The following is a 22,087-nucleotide window of genomic DNA, read 5'->3' as shown; positions in this document are numbered from 1 at the left end:
TAGCTATGGCATTTGAAGAAAACCTCTCTTCTATTTTTCTTTAGTGCTTCATTAATCAGACTGATTTATCAAGGGCTCTGGGATCTTAACTATAGAAACATATTTCACAGGAATTATAGAAGCTTATTCAGGCAAAATATCTTCCAGTTGCCCCCCTTGTCCTCAATCCACCCATCCTTCCCCCATCCTGGTGATGATCAGCCACCTTTACCAAGCCCACCTTGTGCCTCTTCTGCCCACCCACCCCCATCCCCACCCCCTGCTATGCCCTGCCTCATCTGGTCTCCTTTTCCTCAGACTTGAGTATTTCCTCCAGTAAAAAAACAAACAACAAAGTCATGTTCTGATAAATCTTATCTAAAAAGAGGAAATATATCTCCTTGACCCTCCCCGTCATTTTCTTGTCTCTCCATTCCTTCCTCCCAATTCTCCGGGTGAGAAGTCGATGTCATTCTCCACATTCTCTCATCTTCATCCCTTCCCTAAGCTGCTCCAGTGTGACTAACTCTGTCTCCCTCGATAGCTGCCTCTGAAATGGCAGCACCATCATTTCTTTCTTGTTCTGTCACCATTTCTAGGCTGCTTGACACCACCCTTTTGGACCTCTTTGCCTTGTTTCCCTAAAGACACTTGCCCCGGTTTTCCTCTGAGTTCCTTTACCATCCCTTCTCAATTTCCTCATGGTCTATTCTTCTCTGAGGCTCCAAACTCAGCCACAACAATGGTCTTACAGATACCCACCCAGAAGTCACATGCTTTAGGACATTGCGCAAGTTTCTACCCTATCCTAGCATTAGAACTTTTTCTTTCTTCTGTGTATTCACCACACCATGAACTTATGCTCACCTTTTAGAGTTGCTGTGAGGACCAGACTGGTTAATGAATAAAAGTACTTAAATAATGCTCACACATGATAAGCACTTAATACAAGTTAGCTACATTGTTGCTGTTGTAGCTATGAACTATGCCTCCATTATAGTGTGCATATCAATAGTATTGTGGATATAGCAGCACAACTGTGCTTTTGTTCATTTTATATTCCTTGTGCATTATAATTTATATATTGATTTGATTTGAGATAAATCAAGTATTCTTTCCTTTTAATGATCACAACTTAAGAATACCCCAATTGAGAGTCTGGGGGATGTAAAGGTGGATTCTGACTTCCAACAGTCAGCTATTAGAGATGTCTGATAGTAGAATGTTATAGCAGAGTGACAAGGAAGAATGATACTGAAGAGTCTGCAGTGAGAAGAGAAAAAAGAAGGAAGGAAGGAAGGAAGGAAAGAAAGAAAGAAAGAAAGAAAGAAAGAAAGAAAGAAAGAAAGAAAGAAAGAAAGAAAGAAAGGGGAATTGGGAATCCAAACCACGGGTGTTGATGGGAATATAAAGATGCATTTTAGAACAACAACAATAAAAAAAGCAGAGCACATGAGGGTATAGATCAGTGGTTCTCAACCTGTGGCTTGTGATCCTTTTGGGGGGCTGAATGACCCTTTCTCAGGGTCGACGACCATTGGAAAATACAGACATTTTCCATGCAAAACTACAGTTATGAAGTAGCAATGAAAATAATTTTATGGTTGAGGGTCATCACAACATGAGGAACTGTATTAAAGGGTCACAGCATTAGGAAGGTTAAGAACCACTGGACTGGATAGACTCAGCCAGATCAGGGAGCTGTGTGAAATCTTTCTCTTGAGGGAAGTAGAGAGTCACTAAGATCATTTAAGTGGGAGAAAGATAGACCCCGATTTGCACTTTAATACTTGCTTCAATATTGGTCTATGACTGTGAATAAAATAGAGTACCACACATGTATAAAAATGCCATAATGAGCACCATCGCTCCCTATGCTAACTAAAAATTAATTAGAAAAATAAAAGATTGTTCTATCCAAATCTGGAAGATGGATTAGAGAATAGCCAGAGAAAGTAGTCATGTGGCTTTAGTGCCAATCCAAGAAAAAAGGCAGTGGGGAAGCTAAGGTGGAGAAAATTAAACAGATTCCAAAGATACTTAGGAGCTAAAAATCAACTAAACAGGTGGTTAATTGGATGGAAACAAGAGAAGGGGATTATAATTGACTTCAAGGTTTCTGGATTGAATAGTAGAACGGATAGTGTGCTATTCAGTAAGGGAGAAAATTTAAGAGAAGAAGGAACCTTGTTTGCAAGGATAATGAGGTCAGACGTAGTCTGAGGTGTCTGTAGAGTATCTACCTAGTGTTGTCAAAACAGTGGGTGCGTTTGAGTTTTGCTTTTAGGTGGGAGAACTAGGACAGATAGATATAAATATTCAGGAGACATCATCACCAGGTTATAAACGAAGCTCTGAGGTAACACAAGATCACCCAAGGAAAATGTAACTAGAGGAGGAGGTTGAGACAGCTCAAAGGAGCAACAGAGGACAAGGGATAAGCCAAGAAAGCAATGATCACTGCAAAGCTGGAGAACATCTTCCTAGAGAGGGCAGGGAAGAACAGAGAGCATGGTTCCCCAGAGGCCAAGTCAAATGGCACCAAGGACAGTGAATGCTGGTAGAGGGAGCAATAAAACCCAGTCTCTGCTACAGTGGTGGGAAGAACTGATGGATCTAGACACGGAAAAGGCATGGAGGGCTGGTATTAGAAGCTGCAGCTGGTTTCAGCCTTAGATAAAAAGATTACTGTCTCACTGTGAGTCCTGGGGTGGGGCATTAAGGTCAACTATAAAATTGCTTTTGTGGTTGTGGGCAGGAAACTGGAGGATCACCTGTCTGTCCTCTCTTGCAGAGTCTATTTTCATATTCCAGGGCAGAGTTTACCGTGTTCAATAGATTCATAAGAACTATTTAACTTGTGAGTAAAAGGGAACATAATTACTAGGCCAAGAAGAGAAGGCAAGTGTTCAAGGCTGAATGCTATGTGGTTTTGCCTGGTTCACCAAATATTGATGTCATTGCTAAGCAGTGCATTGTGCTGAACAATACACAGTTACAGAAAGGACTATGGCCAGACTGGAGACTTTTGAACTGATAGAAGGAGGCACCAATAGTTTTTCAGGAGGGAGATCACTGTGACAGACATCCTTCTAGATGAAGGCCTTTTGTAGTGACCTCCTGGTAGAGCCTTGTTAGTAGACCTTGAGAGTCAGTGAGAACAGCCTGGATCATGTTTAAGCCCTTTCACATTAAACATTAGCTTTCTCTCAGAGTCTGTTTATCACAAGATATATTTAATGTGGGGGAACTGGAGACTGTAGCATCCATTTTTTTTTGCAGACCCTTCTAAAGGTCCCAGTTCTGCTTAACTCTGAACCCCTGAATGGAAGAAGTGCTATTATTGCATTCATCATTATATCCCAAGGATGCAGAGCCATTGAGAAAGAAAAGCCTCCGATCCAGCTCAGATATGGACTTGAAGGCTAGTTAGCACCGCCCAGATCTAGCTTGTATTATTTGTACCTTTGCTGTGTTTCCTTTTCCAAACACTCGGTGGGTGTGATTCCAGCTGAGCCACGAACAAGTCATGGTTCTTCACCTTTATGGAAGCAGGAGCACAGACTAGTTTCTAAATTTAAAGCCGAGGCCAGTCATTTGGGTTATAGCCTGAAGGTGACATTTTGGTGAGGTTTTTGGGCACCTAGACAGTTGGAGAGGTCAGATACAGTTTCAGGAATCCAACCTGGCCTTCAAAGTTTTGAATCTCCACATGTTTCATGAACTCCTTGTCCCCAAATGAGCTTTAATTGCTAACTGTAAGCTGTCTTTGTATGGGGTCATTCTTTGTTCAACAGAGAGCAGTGGGTCTGATTAGCTCACCCACTGCAGTCTTTCCAATTCTTCGACGGCAGGAGATTGACTACATGCCATACAGTCTTCTCCAAGCCCCAAGGTATATCATTCTTTTCCCAACCTTCCTTCTCTCCCATCAAACAATCCGTGGGACAGGGCTTAGACTACGTGGCTGAGAGAGGAGGAAATCTCAGCCTTGAGTCTGCTACATGTGCTAAGGTATTTGAGTCACAGTTATGAAAACATCCTTTAGCTGTACCTTAATTATAAAGAAGCAGGAAGGGAGTTTGAATAAACACCCAAACTATCAAAATGCCCATTGAAGTAAGAGGTTTTACTGGGTCATATAACCCAGGAAAGTTTTTCTTGGCATCTGGCATTTGTAACAATGTTACACCAACAAACAAATAACCATGCAAGAAAAGCATGCCACCAAAATACAGTGCCCACTGTGACAGTGCCGTCAGTAAGTACTGGACTGTTTGCAGTTTGAGCAGGTTGTGCTTCTGTAATGAGTCAGGATAAAAGGTAACATTCAGAAGACAGGGCCAGCCAATGAGGGAGATGAAGTCCAGAAAGAGGAACCCATCTGGACTAGTCTAGGAAGGTTAGGGTCTTAACTGTTCCAAATAAAGAATTAGGGAAAGATTTTTCTTTGGAGTGTTAAGACCTAGATTCTAGGCTCAGCAATGGGAGGGAGTCACTGACTGATCTTGGGAAAGCCAACCCCCACCTTCCCACACGTCCTCCACACATGCTCCTCAGACTTTGTTAGCCATCTCTAAAATGAGACATGAAGAATGTGCTCTCCATGTTCCCATCCAGAGCATACAGAAAAACAAACCAAAAAGGCTCCTAGCATGAAAACAACATAAATTCCAAGATAGGTGCTTCAACAAAAGGAACAGGACAAGAGTGGCCGGAAAGATAGGGCAAAGAAGGCAGGAACTGGATGACAGTGGCTAGAAAGATAGGGCCAAAAACAAGAGCGAGTAGAGAGATGGGAACAGAGCAGGGAAGGAAGGACCGCTGTCGAGCTGTGACAAATTACCACACATTTAGTGCCGTGGAGAAGCATGAATCAGCCAGATGTCCTGGCACACATCTGTAATTCCAGCATCGGGAGGCCAGGACAACAAGATTATGAGTACAACAAGGCCATCTTAGGTTACGTGGCATGACCCCTCCTCAAAGCATGAGTTAATTTTTTTCTTCTTCTCTTACAGTTATAGTTCTGGATGTGTGGGGGATCAAAGTAAGGTTCACTGGGTTTAAACAGAGGAGTTGGCAGAGCTCTGTGCCTCCTGGAGGCTCTAGAGAAGTCACTGTTTCACTTTTTCCCATTAATTAGAGATGCCTGGGTTTACTGGTGTTCCCCCTTCCTCCATCTTTAGAGTTAGTGGAGTGGTATCTTCTAATTCCTCCTCAAGCTTCTCTTGTAACCCTTTAATGAGTACTCCTGTGGCTACATAAGACCTATCTGGTAACCCAAAAAAAATCTCTGACTCCCACCATTAACCATTAATTTAATCATATGTGCACAAGTCCCTTTTACTACACAAGGCAGCACACTTCTCAACCCTGGGCCTGACAACACGGAAGGAAAGGGGCATTGCCTGCCCACCACACACACCATACAGAACCATCGCATGGCATCTTCCATCCCACAGCAGGCTGCCTTTGTCTCCCGAGCAGAACCTTCCTGGCACCATGTCACTTTGCTGGTCCCTACCACCTACCCCATAGCCAACCCACTCTAAAACTCTGAGGTTTCATGTCCAGCATACATATCTGATACTTTCTTTGCTAAAGACCTCCACGATGCCCTCAATCTTGCCAGTGTTTCTCTCAAACCTTCTGTCAGCCTCTACTCCACTTTCTTCTGGATCATTCTCAAGAAACAGGCAGCATTTAAAATCTAAATCTGGGCCAAAGGGGAGAGAGAGAGAGAAGAACAAAAAACATATTAGAAATCTAGGTCATATTGTATCTTGCTGAAAAGCCTCAACAACCTCTGACTGTTATCAGATGAAAACCAAAATTCCAAATGTCCTACCCATCCCTGAGCGACTGGCCCAATATGATGCCTACAGTGTTACTTTCAATACCTTGCTCTCTTACCCACTAAGAGAAGGTGCTCTCTTACCCGCCTCAGTGGCCATCAAGAGCTCCCTGAGGAGGCCGAGTTTCCTTCTTGTCCATCTCTTTGTTTCCCTGTCTTCACACCTCACGGAAAACATCACTTCCTCGGGAAAGTGTTTGTCAAGCCTGACCCTCACCCTCCTCACAAGTCTAAACAGGCTTTTCTCTACACAATGCTCTCTAGCATAGTTTGTGCTTCTAGCTAGAGCTGTCCGTGTTTCTTGATTTATTTCTCCCTTCCTCCATCTTCTTTGATGTTATTAGAGTTTATAATTAAATATTTGTGTACTTACTTGTTAGAATGTTTTTTCTTAGTATTTTGTGAGCTCTAAGAAGTCAGAGAGTGTCTACTTCTCATCCATGTGTCACCACAGCTACGTGTCACCACAGCCATGTGTCACCACAGCCATGTGTCACCAGTCTGATGCCTAAGACGGTTTACAAGTGTGAGGTTCTGTGGAAAGATGTACCTTAAATTTAATTCAGTACCTCGAGTAAAGCAGATTTAAGTTTAAATCATAGCTTTGCTTTTGCTACTTTTATGATTTGGGGAATTGTATTTAATACTCAGGCTCACTTTCTAGTATGTAATATGAAAATCTAATCGATATCTCTATAAAAACTGCCTGCTAGGAACTGGATGGAGCTGGCCCTGCAGCCTCTCTGCTCCCATAATAACTTGTCCATCTAGAGTATGTCTACATTCAAACTGTGTGATCCCCTGGGGTAAAGGGTTGTGTGGATCAAGACTCTGGCAATAGCAAGAAAAGCCTTGGTGTTGATGCCTGTGTCCCTAGCCTGCTTCATGCTTCTTCCCTGTCACATTAACACATAACATCACTTAGCCAGTGGCTCAGATCAGAAAAGCTTTGGGATCTTTCCTGACTTCTCATACATGCCACATCCCATCTTTTAGAAAATCTTGTTAGCTTAACTTCCAAATGTGTGCAGAAAATCACCACTGCAGTGCTACACACACTGACTCAATGTGTCACTATCTATTCCTCAAGCTACAGCTCTCTTCTCCATGCATAGCAGCTGGCGCGGTCTTGTTTCTAATGAGTATACATTTTTAAAACATGTTGAACCGTATCTATACTATACGAAGTTCAAATGCTATTCCATGTAGAAGAAATCCAAATTCCGACCGTAGCCCATGGGTCCTCCCACCTCCCACACCTGCTCACTCATCGTTTCCCCTTGATACTGTAAAATCGTTGTTGTGAGAACTGTTACAAGGCCTTTCCTTAAATACATTAAGGTCACTTTTGCTTAAGGTCTCAGGGATTTGGGGGTTTTTGAACTTGAGTGAGTACCAGAGAATGGTGGGATTTACTCCTTGGCTGCACTCAGCCCCATGGGGTGGGGGATGAGAGAGTGGCGAATGAAACCTGTAGGAAAAGTCAGCACATGAGAGTGGGTAGGATCTGGGGCAAACAGGCTCTCATATCTTGGGAGCAGCATTGGGTTAAGGGCAAGGACTTGCTGTCCGCTGTTGTTTAATGAGCCATGGTGGAGTTGATGGGACGACAGAGATACAAAGATCAGGGGATGGTTAGAGTCACATTCAAGAGAAGCAAGCCAACTTGTAGTATGGGTCTGCTGCTCAGTGTTGCTCTTACTGGTTGTAGGTTTTACCTTTCCTTCCTGGAATATACTTGACATTTGTTATCATTGTATATAGTTTTTGCATCAGACTTAAAACCTTCTTCTTTAGACTAAAAGAGGAATTTTAGTGGCATCTAGCCTTGCGAGTGAATTTGTGTTAGTGGCCACACCTCTTTGGGCATGACTTCAGGTGCAGATGGAACCAGGAAGAGAGAAGCTTGAGGTAAGCTTGTGCTCTCTTGCCCCCCACCCTTAGGTTGAGGATCAGATCGGAAGGGCAGAGAAAGGCTGTGGCAGTTCTTTATTATTATCTGTGTAAGTTCTTCCCAATAAAATACCCATTTATCATTTATCTTGGGTCTAGTGAACTCATTATTTCCCTGCCTTCACCAACTCCATGACCAGAAGGAGTGACAGCAATTACCTTGGGACCTTTCTGCATATTCTTCTTGATTAATAGCTGTGTCTTTGATGATCCTGAATGCAAAAAATTTCAAACTTATCCTCCTATAGGACTTCTTGGACCTACATTATATGCTGAAGTTGGAGACACCATGAAAGTTCATTTTAAAAATAAAGCAGACAAGCCCATAAGCATCCATCCTCAAGGAATTAAATACAGTAAATTTTCAGAAGGTAAGATGAGTTTATAATCCCTCTGATGAAAGAATGGCTCGATCTCTAGCAATATTATTTCTAGATATTTAAAAACTGGTATTGTTAACCATGCACTCTTAGAAAAATAGAAATTATAAAAATTTATCCTGCTTTTGGTTTCAGAGAGAAAAACCAATGGTTTAGAGTCACCTAAATACCTAACTTTGTTAGGTTCCTGCTCCTAATAAGGTGGGGAAGGGGATCATCTAATTTCTCTGGATTCCATATGTTCATCTTAAAAATGGGAATAACAATATATTTGTAAGATGGTTTTAGGCAGAGATAAGTCCATGTTTCTACAATAAGCACAAGCAAGAATTGTCATCACAGAGATGAGTGCAGCACAAATGCATTCTGTTTGAACCCCATGACTACCATGCTTCCTCTCCCTACTCCTACAAGTTCTAATGGGCACAACAAATCCAATGGTAATTAAGAGTGAGCAAACATTTTTTTTGTAAAAAGCCAGCTACTAAATACATTTAGTTCTTCAGGCAATAAGATTTAGGATTCCTTGGAAAGAGGACATTTTAATTAAGGAGTTACCTCCATCGGATTTGCTTGTGGGCATGTCTGTGGAGCAATTTCTTGACTGTTGATTGATCTGGGAGGTCCCAGCCCACTGTGAATGGTGCTATCCTTGGGCAGTGAGCCTCGGCTGCACAAAAAGAAAGGTAGATGCACAAGCCAGGGACTCAAAACTATGAACAGGGTTCTTCAGTGGTCTCTGCTTCAATTCTGCCTTGAGTTCCTCCTGCCTTGGCTTCCCTCCATAATGAACTATAGCCTATAATCCAGGTCAACCTCTTCCTTCCCAAGATGCTTTTGGTCTGTGTTTTATCACAGCAACAGAGAAGAAAATTGGAATAGTTGGCAAGTTCCTGGACTAGACATTGTGAACATTAGTCTCTTCTATGTTACCCAAATTCATACAATGATTAGCCTCCTTAAGAGGTTTATCAACCAGAGTTCAGCAATGTAGAGCAGGAGAAGGAGACAACAGCACAGTCAAACTGTCCCTTTCAAGTGCCACTTACAACGTGGGAGAAGGTAAGAGTTGTGGACTCTGGCCCTCAGCTCAGTTGTTTGCAGAGGGAATGGATGTTGCAACATCATTCATTTTCCTTCAATGTTTATTTGACCCCCTATTACTCAGTCAGCAAGCATTTGTGAAACAAAATTGATGAACATGCCCCCAGAACATCTATTTGTAGCTTCTTAGCATTGCATAGGAGTGCCTATATTCCCATAAATTCAGTAAATGCAGATAAGTAGGAGACATAAAAAGCTTCCCTGGGATCTATGTCTAAAATCCATATATGAGAGAGTACATGGGACTGATCAAGACCCCCTGAATCTGGGTGTCAGTGAAGAGGCCTAGGGAATCTATTGAGCCTTGGGCAGCAGATCAGTACCCATCCCAAGTATACACACGGACTTTGGACTCCAATAGAACAATGTGAGGTGCACTCTCACCCAGAACTCTTGGGGAAGGGTCTAGGCCCTGTCCTATATGAAATGACAGACTATGCACACCCCCATGGAGGGCCTCACCCTCCCTGGAGAAATGAGGGGATAACGGGGGGGGGGTGGGTTGGGGGGAGGGTACGGGAGGAGGGGAGGGAATGGGAAAGGGACCTGGAACTGACTTGTGAAGCAACCTCGTTTCTTATCTAAATTTAAACTGGAAAATAAAATTAAAAAAAAAAAGCTTCCCTGGGAAACAAGATGTAAACTTAGCACATAGTTTCCTTCATGTAGAGACAAGCCTCCAGGTCATTGTATCATGCCCTTCTGTATTAAAATATGGTATCTCCCCATATCTGTGTCTAGCACTCACCCTCACCTATTGCCTACTCTATGGTTGGACCTATTTTGGTGGAGATAAACTAGTTACATGGTGAGCCAGTATAGATAAAGTCCAAATTCTTTATCTCAGAAGTAAACATTCAATAGATGTCAGTGTGAGACAGAGGCATAGTTTTGAGAAGTCATAGTGGTAGGTAGGATGAAGATGAATTCCCCTGTTGGACAGAATACACAAACTAGTTTCTAGAAATGCATACAAATCCTTTCTCATGATACTGACTTTTTAAAGCTTTGTATCATGTCTGGGAAGACAGAACAGCAGGTAAGAGCACTTACTGAACATCAGCACCTTAGTTCAAATTTCCAGAACTCCCATAAAAAGCAAGGCATGGCCAGATGGGTCTATAACATTCAGTGCCTGGGGATGGCGATGAAGACAGGAGCTCTCTAGGGCTGGCTGGTCACAAGCTGAGCTTTGTTCACTAAGAAACTCTGTCTCAAGGGACTAAGGGCAACAGTGATGAGGTTGTCAGGTATCCCCTCTCAAAGTACTAAGGGCAAGAGTGATCAGGTCATCAGGTATCCTCTGGCTTCTAGCCCACACACACACACATACACAGGCCACTGTAAAAATTCAAATTTTCTATCACTAAAGGAATTTTAATTGAAATGAAATTTAATTTAATTTTCAAAAAGTCTATGAGTAGCATGCATTGCCCTATTGGTAAAGTCTGACTAATTATTTCAAGAAAGTCTCTTTCATGGTAGGTATTAATCTTGTTATTATCCTTTCTTTTCTTCCCTGTCTAGCACTCTTCCCTGTCCTCCCTCTTTCCCTCCCTCTTCTCTCTGTCTCTTTGTCTCCCTTCCTCTCTCTCTCTCTTTCTCTCCCTCCACCCCCCTCTCTGTATGTGTGTGTGTGTGTGTGTGTGTGTGTGTGTATGTGTATGTGTTTGTGTGCACGCGGGTGCGTGCTGGGGATCAGACCCGGCACCCCACACATGCTGGGCAAGCACTGCTACCACTGAACTGCATTCTCAGATCCTTGATAGTATTCCTTCATTTGATTTATTTTCTTGTAGTTATCTGTGGAGTTGCATTGTACTGTACCACAAAATTATTTTAGTGTTATATAAAATGTTTTAAAGTATATTTAATGTTATAATTCCATTACATTTAACCATTTTCTAGGAAGCTAGAGCTCTACCCTAAATCTAAAAAATCCAATAGAGATTGTATTTTTCATCTAAGTGTTGCAAAATTCTACATATAAAAACTTAGTCTTCAAGGATTTTCCATAAATTTCCAATTTTTGATGCAAGCTTATTTGTCTTTTTTTTACCAAGCATGAAACAAATTGTAATGATGAGTAAAAAATTCTCATAAATCCCCCAAAATCTACATTTTTCATTTTATAAAACCTCATATGTCTATGCAGTAGAATCAAGTTCATTATACAATACCAGCACTAATTTGCCCATTGTCCAAGTTAGGGCTTCTAGAGGAATATCCTGGATCTTTGCATGCACAGAGGCATTCACTGTGTTTTATAAATGGGAAGAAAGAGTTCACAAAAAAATAAGTAACAAGGGAGATTTAATGAGTGAGTGCCCTAAAGGGTAACCAGAGTCTCCTTACAGAGCTTCAGTTTCCCAAAGCTTGCATGCGCCATTTCACATTTAAAAGCATACTGGAGGCCTCATTGAAAGGAATTAATACCTCATGGCAGAAGTAAACATGTTATAAAGTTGGCCATGGACTGGGCAGGAAAAGAACAGAACAGAGTAAATATAAAATGAGGGAGAACTCTTATGTAAGGGATTTGCTCTACCACAGAATGAACAAGGTCTTCTATGCCCTATTACAATTCGTCCTGTCCATTTCTCTTCTTTTCAGTTTAGAGTTTAACTTTGATTACAAAGTCAAAATCAGATTTACCAAAACAAACAACAAACCACATTTCAAAAATGCTTCCTCTAAATATCAATTTCTATTATGTTTCATATTATGTAGGTTACAAAATGAGAGCTATAGCATTTCTGTTTTATTCTAAAAGTAAAATAATCTGCTATGAAAAGAATAAAGAAAAAAACTAATAAAAGAATAAAGAATACCAATAAAAGTATCTTCCAATCCTCCAATTACCCAAGTAATCCTGCATGTACTCACAGGATACATCTCATGTGAAAATCTACTGTCTACTGTGTATTTCTGGGTGTCCATAATTCACCTTTTAAATGTAATTAAAATTATCATTCAAGCATACAAAATGCTATCTTACATTAAAATGATAAATGAAGTTCTCCTTGTAGACACCTATTGCCATAGCAACCTTGCCAGTACCTACCTGCATGTCATAGCATCCTGTTTTGCACAGGTTTTAAAGCCCATTGAACATTAAATTTGAGTGGAAGCTATTAAATGTTCACAAATAGATTTTTTTTTTTGGTTTTTACGAGACAGGGTTTCTCTGTATTGTTTTGGAGGCTATCGGTCCAGCTCGGCCTCGAACTCACAGAGATCAGCCTGCCTCTGCCTCCTGAGTGCTGGGATTAAAGGCGTGTGCCACCACCGCCCGGTCACAAATAGATTTTATGACACTAGGAAAATCAGTTACACACCTATAAGGCAAGTCTTACATAGGTTCTTCTTCAAGACAGGCAGCGTGTTCTGATCATGGCCTCTGCATTGAGTAGCCCTGGGAAATAAACAGAAACAAAAGCCATCACAAGGACAGAACCATCACATACTACCCTGGTCTCCTTTGCATCTGCACCAGACACAGTGCCTGGAATGCTTGAGGTGCTGGTCAGAGCCGTGTAATCAATGTTGGGCTAAACTGAAGGACTGATGATTTATTAGAAATAAGGATACTGGGTTGTCTTCCTTTTGCTCAGAAATGTATTAATTTTGTGGGCAATTATAAGCAATTAAATTGTCTTATTACCAATTTCCTCACCTTAAAATAGATGTATTACTGATATAGGTTCCATGTTTGTGTTTTCCAAATTTCATGTATTGGAAACCTGATCCTCAATGAGACCATATCAGGATGGGGCCTTTGGGAGGGTCCTAAGTCATGGAGTCACAACCCTCATGGTGTGGTTTGTACCCTTGTGCCTTCTTCCTCAACCTATCCAGAAAAGATATTATGAGTCATATAATCTAACAAATATTTAATCATAAATTGTGGTAGGAGATGGTTCAGTGTATGAAATGCATATTGTACAAGTGTGCAGACGGGAATTTGAGTCCCCAGAAGGGGATGTGGTCATGGCAGCCCTCCTGTAACCTAAGGGTTTAGGAGGTAGAGACAGGGGATGCTTGGATCAAGATGACTAACCAGACTACTGAATCAGAGAGCTGTGGTTTCAAGTAAGAGACCCTGCCTCAATATATATAAGACCATCAAGGAAGATACCTTGTGTTAACTTCAATCTCTACATGCATAGGCACACAGGTGCACCTGAACACACAATCATACACTTATACCTATATATTACGTATACACATGTGAAAGCAAATAATAATTTAAAAAAGAACATCACCACCATATGTGGCATGGAGTCAGATGAGTGAGCCGTGTTAAATCAGACATGTAAATGCTAAGCAGACATTTTATCTGACAACCTCTTACCCTCAAAATAGGTCACATTCTGTCTTTTGGAGAGCATGTGAAGGCAATTCCCTGTGGGGTCTTAGCAACTAGAACAGTGGGAGCTTCAAGTTGAGAAACACCATGTCTTAACCCAGCAGGCTGTGGAGGAAGATCACTTTGTAAGGGCCAGCATGCATGCTGACATAGGGCAGCTCAAGGAACCACACACCTACCAGTTGTTGCACAAAGCCTGACCTGGGAGGGTGGCCTCCTTATCAGTCCTGTTTGTGCTTCATAGCTTGCAGAGATAAAGACCCCCTGCTTCTCCTTCAAGACACTTCCTCATAGATTCTTCTATTAAGAGCTAACATTATAACTCACAGGGAGTTACTTAAGCTTTTTGTCTTTCCTCAGCTCCTGATCATTGTTAACATTCAAATTCTATTGATCATTGAAGTGGGAGTTTGTCTCATAGTAGACATTAGTTATTAGTGTTAAACCTCTCATGGTAGGATAGATCTAATATACTCAATAGTTGACTTTTACCCTAGAACAAGAGTCATAGTGTCAGGTGTCAATGATAGCCAGGGGGGTAGTTAGATGAACAATGATTACAATGGACAGTAGTGAACAGAAACTAAAAACACAAACAAACAAACAACAAACCAAAGTCTGAATCAGCCAGACTTTGTGCCAGAGTTTGGCTATGCCATCAGATCTCTGGAATTTTCATTTTGCTTGGTTTTTAAAGAGCAATCAGTGATGGGTGGCACTAAATAAAGCATTCAGTTTTCTAAGTAATGCATTAGGTTTTATAACAGTTGCTTTTAATTTGCTATTTACTTTCATAACATGCGATCCTAACAGACTACATCTATAAGCTATGAGTTGGTGACCTTGTCTATAGCCCACAGGACCATAAATTGCAGGATTGCAGCAAACATACACTGAGCATATATTCCAAGCTTCCAATGTGCTATAGAAGATACCAAAGATGCTGGATATACATGCCAAACCCTTCCCTTGAGAAACCCACACTCCAGCAATCAAAATGTGCAGAATTCTAACAGTTATCAGTAAGAAAGAATACACCACAGATATTGAATTATAAATAGTAGTGAGTACTATAAAAATAAATGTAACAGAATCAGAGATGAAGGAAAAAGTAACTGGCATGTGTTGGCTTCAGAAAGATGGGCATGCTTTTATCTAAAGACCTAAATGGAGCAAGAATACTCTAAACAGAAACAACTGCATATGAAGAGACCCTGGGTATGATAGCATTGGGCATATCTGGGAAACAGTCAGGAGATGTGGGTGATAGATACAGAGTAAATGGCAAGAATCATATGACGCTGTGGATGAGAATTAACACAGAGACCCACAACTAGTCAATGTGCAGAGAGTGAGAGACTTTAGAATACTCAGTCTTAAATGGGATATCTTTATTAAATCCCTTCCCCTCAAGGCTCAGGGATTTATGGGAAAGGAAAAAAGGAAAGATTCTAAGAGCCAGAGGCGATAGGTGACTGCGAGGAACAGTGTCTTCCAGACACAAAACTTAATACACATATGAACTCAGAGTCTGTGAGAGCGTGCACAAGACCTGCACAGGTTCAAAGCAGACAAAATCCCAGCACTGAGAAGAAGTGGACACAAGGTTCTACCCTTCACTAAGAAGCTATTCACAATTGGTACCTGCTGGGAAAGGGAAAATTAATTAATTCTCCACTAGAGTGATACTGGGTATATCAATCATACTCTAGGAGTAGTAGGCCAGCAAAAAATGAACTCCATGTTTTGGGAGAGTTTTCTTGTTCTTGTTGTTGGTGGTGGTGGTGGTAGTGGTGGTGGTGGTGGTGGTGGTGGTGGTGGTGGTGGTGGTGGTGGTGTGTGTGTGTGTGTGTGTGTGTGTGTGTGTGTGTGTTTCCATCCACATGCTCTTTTGTTTTGATATTTTTGTCTTACTAACTTTTCTTTTTATTAACCAGTTATTCTTTTTGATTTTTCATTTTGTATTTTTCTTTTTCCTGGTTGTTTTTCAGAGAGAGAGGGGGGAAATAGCAAAGTTAGGTGGGTAGAGAGACAGGGAGGATCTAGGAGGAGGTAAGGGAGAGAACAACATATTTTTTTATTTTTTTAATTTTTTTAATTATTTTAATTTTAAATAGCTTGTTTTACATGTCAATCCCAGTTCCTTTTCCCTCCCCTCCTCCCACACCCTCCCACCATCCCCCCCCAGCCTCCCATCCTATTGCCAATTCCTTCCACATAGGGGATATCTAGAGTCTGACATTTCCCTCAGGGTAGGGTCTAGGCACTCCCCTAAGAGTCCAGGCTGAGAGCACATCTCTCTTTGTGTTATGGACACACGATGTCTGTTTGTATTCCAGGGATAAACACTGATCCACTGCTCAGGGCCCCATAGGTTGCCCAGGCCTCCTCACTGACTCTCACATTCTGGGGTCTGGATCAGTCCCATGCTGGCCTCCCAGCTGTTGGTCTGGGGTCCAAGAGCTCTCCCCTGTTCAGATCAGCTGTCTCTGCTGGTTTTGCCAGCCCATTCTTTGCCAATTTGCTCATCGCTCCTCTCTCTCTGTCACAGGGTTCCTTGGGTTCAGTTCAGTGTTTAACTGTGGGTGTTAATTTAAAATATAGTGTGAAAAAAAATAGTAAAAACTAAAAGGGTTGGCAAAGTCAAGAAGTAGGAACAGGAAGAAAACCATACCAGAGCATATCATGACCTTCTATGGTTTGATGAACCAAGATCCCTTTGGCCCTGCTGAGCTGTCTGAGCCCCCAAATAACACATAAGAAACTATATTAATTATGAAGCTGTTGGCCGTTTGGTTGGTTTCTTATCGGCTAGCTCTGACTTGATTATTAACCCATAATTACTAATATACATTTTATAAGGACTTATCATTTTAAGGATGCAGTCCTGAGTGTCCATTGCTCCCGGGAGATCACATGGCAATGAGTCTCTTCACTACATTTCCTAGTAATCCTCCTAGACTCCTAGTCCCACCTATCTTGCTTCCCTATTGGCCAACAGTGCTTTATTGACATATACACAGAAGGATTTCCCACATCATCTCCTCTTTTTTGTCTAAATAAAAAGAAAGGTTTTAACTTTAACATAGTCAAATTATATATAACAGAACAGTTATCAAGCAAGAACTATAGTTAGAATATTTTGTCTATTAACATTTAGTAAGATTCAAAGAAAGTATCATCTATCCTATGTTTGTGAGTGTAAAGTCTTATATGTAATTTGTCTTTTATCGTAACTAAGGAAAACTATAATTATGACTATCTGTCTTCAACTCCATCAAATACCATAGAAGGATAATATATAAACACTAGAACTGACAGAGACATCTCACTGTCTGGACAGTCACCCGAAGTTCCTCTGCAACATTGAGGCATCCATTTTCAAACCAATGTGTCTGGAAGACTTCCCAGCAAAGCAGGAAATTTTAAACTGTCCATCTGCATTGGCAGTTTGTCAGTCATTTTCTGTGTCCTGCAGAATGTCTGGTAGACTCTTCCATGAAGCAGGAGTCCTGTAGGACTGTTCGAGTTTAGTAGTCACTTTCCTGTGGGTCCTACCTGTTCGGTTTATACAGCAACAGTCAAACAGTCCAGGCAAGAACAGTTTCTTGCCCAAATGGCTAATCTTGCCATGTTGAAAGAAACTCCATAACAAGTTTCTTCGATGCCCATCTTCCTCTCAGACGTAATTGGTGTGCCAGGAGCAGACATTTCTCATTTTCAAGAAAAACCCTAACCCATTTTAAATGTCATTTTCTGAAGGTCTTTGAAAGGTTTGAAGACTATCTATCTATCTCAAATATATCTCTGTATCTAGAAAGCCTAACTTACCTAACTATAAGTTTTGACTATTATAGGTAACTATTTATAATCTGTATTTAATTATACATTACATTTTTTAAATAAGTTATACAAACACAATACCTAAACAAGAGGAGAAATATACATATCACAAAATTGACCTCAAATTTGTATCAATAAATGAAAAACCATACCAATACAAAGTATTCATTTCCATACCATAATCCTCTTTTACCTTTAAAAAGAGATTGGTTGTGATCATTAACCAATTATAAGGAACCTCATTTAAATTGAAACAAAAATCTATAAAAAATATTTGGGAAATTGGGTGTTGTTCATTCCAAACTGTTTCCTGCTGATAGGGGCACTGTCTATACCATGGAGATCATGACAAAACTCAGAAACCTGGCCCAGTCCTTGTTTTTGTAGTCCGTAAGGCTGCAACATCTTAGCTGTTTTTGATGTTGGATCACCTGTGCCACTGCTTTCAGGGGTCTTGGTTCATCAAACCATAGAAGTCTGGAAGAAATCCATAGCCTTTCATTTTCTGTGGAAACACAAATAAAATCCTTTTTCCCAAGTATCCTGTCCTTATATTTAAATTTAGAAGTCAAAGCACTTTTAAAATATATAAGTTGGATTAATTTAGCAGCATTTATAATCAAGTGTATTTTACCAGTTGTTGTTATTTCTGTAGCAGTCAAACAATTTAAAAATAACACAATAGCATATAGTATCCAGACTCTTTTTGTATTTTCCATCTTTACGTAGCTTATATTACTCTGTGTCTTTTACTTTTATTTATTTTTTCTCTGAGACAGGATTTCCCTGTGGAAATCTATCTGTCTCTGCCTCTGGAGTGCTGGGATTAAAGTCGTGTGCCACCAACTCTTTTGTTTTTTTAACCACTATCCTGTTTCTTTTTCTCTCTCAAGCCTACATATATTTTTAAACACACTATAAACCTTCAGAGGTTTTACTTCATCTGAATCTGAATTTACTGTAAAACCTAATGTTTTTCTGGTCATGTGTCTGTATCTGCTAAAAAAAAAAAACATTGCTAATCAAAACTGTGGCTGTTTTAACTGCTGTTTTTGCAAAATGGCGGGCATAAGTTTACCGCCAGCGCTGGCCGGCAAGTCTCTGCTTGTCTCTAGCAAAACAGAGCTCACCTGAGAAAAATGCTGCTACTGAGAAGCCATGCTTCTCTCTGTTCTTTTTGTTTCTAAAATCCCTTTTACACTTTTGTCATTTTACGTGGAAATTCATATCCCACTTCTGACATCATTATATAACGTGTAGTCTTCCCGCCAGCTGCTTGGGCCCTGCTGAGCTGTCTGAGCCCCCAAATAACACACAAGACACTATATTAATTATGAAGTTGTTGGCCGTTTGATTGGTTTTTCTATCAGCTAGATCTGATTTGATTGTTAACCCATAATTACTAATATATACTTTATAAGGACTTATCTTTTTAAGGACACACTCCTGAGTGCCTATTGCTCTCGGGAGATCACATGGTGATGAGTCTCTTCACTATATTTCCCAGAATCCACCTAACTTGCTTCCCTATTGGCCAACGGTGCTTTATTGACATGTACACAGAAGGACTTTCCACATGGATGACCAAATGGCCAAAAACCAATGATGAAGCAAAACTATTGGAAGTAGTCAGAAAAGCAGACACCATACACAGGGAAGGGCAAAATTAAGAAATGGTAGCAGACTTCTGGCTCTGTGATCAGTGAAAGTCATGTGTCAGTGTGGGACATCCTTAACGCACTGCGGTGGGATATACTTGAGTTGTAGTGCATGAGGAGATCAAGCTGGTACTAACCCAAAAGCTCCTTCTCGATTGGCCAGCTTTCAAAGTCCTGGAAGATTCCATGCACACAACTGGGAACAAAAAGGAATCACCAGTCTTAGCTGTAAACTCTGGGATCCATAACAACAACCTATGAGGTATTGTTTCAATTAATGATTTATGTTAGAGTGTCAAGCCTATGGTGGGTGGTGCCTTCCCTGGGCAGGTGGGTGCTGTAAGAAAGCAGGCTGAGCAAACCAGTAAGCAGCACTCCACCATGGTTTCTGCCTAAGACCCTGCTTCCAAGTTCCTGTCCTGTCCACAGCAATGGAGTACGACTTGAGAGGTACAAACTGAAACAAACCCTTTTCCTTCTCAAATTGCGTACGGTGAGTTTTGTAGCAGCAATGGAAACCTTAATAAGGCACTGATCAAATACAAAAGGATAAGCAATGTGTCATCTCATTAACATGACATGATATAAAAACAAAGTTTTAGTGAAAGCAAGTGAGTGAACGGTTTCTTGGGTGAGAGCATAGATTGCAGGTAGCATAAGGACACTTTGAGCAAAGGAACCATCCTCTACATTCACCATGACTGCCTATCAGACAGTATGCACTATATTTAAATTTGGTGAGCTTTATTATATACCAATCAAAGGGAGTGACAAGAGGGAGGCAAAGAAGGATGGGAAAAGAAAGAAGGGGAGAGCAAGACTGAATCAAGCATTCCTCTTTTCAAAAGTGCAGCCACTTCAGGAAAAACAGTTCCCACTGGCCTTGGCCCATCATATAAACCTCTTCAGGCTAGATTCCCTGTGCTCTGATGAGCTCGCCTTCTACCAAACAAAGGAAACTCCATCCCAAAGAGGAATCTTGGCATCAGCTGACGGCAGTGAAAAGCTTGGCTTAATTGAACGAGGAATGCCACTGACAAAGAGGAAGCCAGTCCCTCTTGACTGCCTGGGACCCTGACCTCTCCCCTTCCTGCTCTCACTTGCTCCATCTCTACCATGTCTCAACCCTCCAAACTCCTTTTAATCTAGGTTCTTCTTCAAAAACGGAAGACTAATTTCTACATCGTCCCTCTGCTGCTGCTGGAGGGAACACTCAGGATGCATAGGTTGTCGACAGGCTTTTGCACAATGAAGTGAGGTATCTTCACTTCTGGGACAGACTGGTTTCATATGCCCAAGGAATAGACTGCATACAGGAGCTAGATGCTGAGACCGTGAGGTGGAGAAGAGTTGGAATGGTCCAATCGCAAGGAGCAACGAAGAGACAGAAAAAAGGGGGTGGCAGCGAGGATGATTGCAGTAAAAATAAGATATGTTTTAAGTGCCAAACAAAACAATATGTAAGGTACACACATCCCATGTTAGCAGCAAGCTAGTATGTCTCATGAAGGACTCGGAAGAAAGCTTACTGATTCTCATATTATGAGGTAGCTTACTGATGAAATGTGACTTGAGTCTCGGAGTACATATAATGAGTCATTCCAATACCCTGAAAACTTGGTCAGTCTTAACTGATCTTTTACTAGTAGCAAGTGTTCTTCAGGTTATCATGGTATTGTGTACATGTAGGGATAGGTGTATGTGACTTCGAGTATGAAAGTTGCTGTGAAATGCAGGTAATTTGCAGAGAGCTCATCTAAGAGTGATGGAAAACCCCAGATATCTTTGTAACTATTACTTCTCCAGGGGCTTCTTACCTTGACCACACATTCCCGGTGGAGAAGATGGATGATGCTGTAGACCCTGGAGGAGAGTACACCTACCAGTGGGTCATCAGTGAGGACAGTGGGCCCACACCAGATGACCCTCCATGTCTCACCCACATCTACTACTCCTATGAAAACCTGACCCAGGATTTCAACTCAGGACTGATCGGACCTCTGCTTATCTGTAAAAAAGGTAAAAGGAATAACACCAGATTTATCCACAGCAAAGACACTGGGGTGGCTGAGGGATTATACTGGGGAGAGGCTTGGGAGAAGCTTGGCATCTTCTTACAGTTGAGGCAGGAGAAGCAGTAGAGACCAGATCTTTAATGAGGGAAAATGGCACCTGGAAATGGCTTTTCCTGTTTCTTCTAAAACCTCCCTTCTTCTTAGTCATGGCAACTGCCTTCAAGTCTGTTCTTACATTGTGACTGCATGTTTGCATGACAAGTCTATTTATTTCAAAGTGTGAAGGACCCTACTCACTGAGAGAGTTCCTGGAAAGGACAATGGCTGGTACAACTGACATAGCTGAGGTTTCTTTTGGTGATTTTGTTTGTAAGAATGTGTAATCCAACTCTTTCTTTGTTATTTGGTTGATGATGGGTGGGTTGGTTAGTTGGTTGGCTGGTCTTTTATTATTTTAGTGGACAGGGCCTTGAACTCATAGTGCTATTTCTCCCTTAGCTTCCCAAGGGGTAGGATTACAGGTGTGAACCCCCTTTGCCAGCTCAGCTTGCCTTCTTATAAACAAGTTAAACACTTTAGGTATAGTCCACAGATTCCATGAGTGTTAAGTTGCTGATCTATATAGATGTGTGTCTTTGAGACCTGGGATTTGAGGACCTTAAGGAATGGGGCAGACTACAGCCTAATGCTATAGACAGTTTTATGTCATTTTCAGTGTACTGTTATACACAGATGAAATGAAGAAAGAAGTGATCCAAGGAAGGTTGTTTGAGTTCAGAAAAACATGTAAATAAACTCCAGTAAGCACATACTAAATATTGACAGTAGCCCTTTCCCAGAACTTTCTCAGGACTGACCAGTTTAAACGCCATTGCCTGGCACGTACCGTAGATTGCATCTGGGAAAGCACAAAAGCAAGGCAGAAGGCT

General features: G+C 41.2%; 1 protein-coding gene across 2 annotated transcripts in view; it reads left to right on the top strand.

Annotated features, from left to right (window-relative positions):
* The window catches only part of F5 (coagulation factor V), a 69,085-nt gene that overhangs the window by 4,177 nt on the left and 42,821 nt on the right, over window positions 1-22,087 (top strand). For both annotated transcript variants that reach the window (XM_040738158.1, XM_040738157.1), the window contains exons 3-4: window positions 8,038-8,160; window positions 20,950-21,162. In XM_040738158.1, the coding sequence (XP_040594092.1) occupies window positions 8,038-8,160; window positions 20,950-21,162 (336 nt within the window). The remainder of the gene's footprint in view (window positions 1-8,037; window positions 8,161-20,949; window positions 21,163-22,087) is intronic.

This window comes from Mesocricetus auratus, unplaced genomic scaffold (genome assembly GCF_017639785.1).
Source record: "Mesocricetus auratus isolate SY011 unplaced genomic scaffold, BCM_Maur_2.0 Super-Scaffold_100676, whole genome shotgun sequence".
Taxonomy (NCBI): domain Eukaryota; kingdom Metazoa; phylum Chordata; class Mammalia; order Rodentia; family Cricetidae; genus Mesocricetus; species Mesocricetus auratus.
The sequence above is the reverse complement of the archived record's forward strand: the minus strand, read 5'-3'. Positions and strand labels throughout refer to the sequence as shown.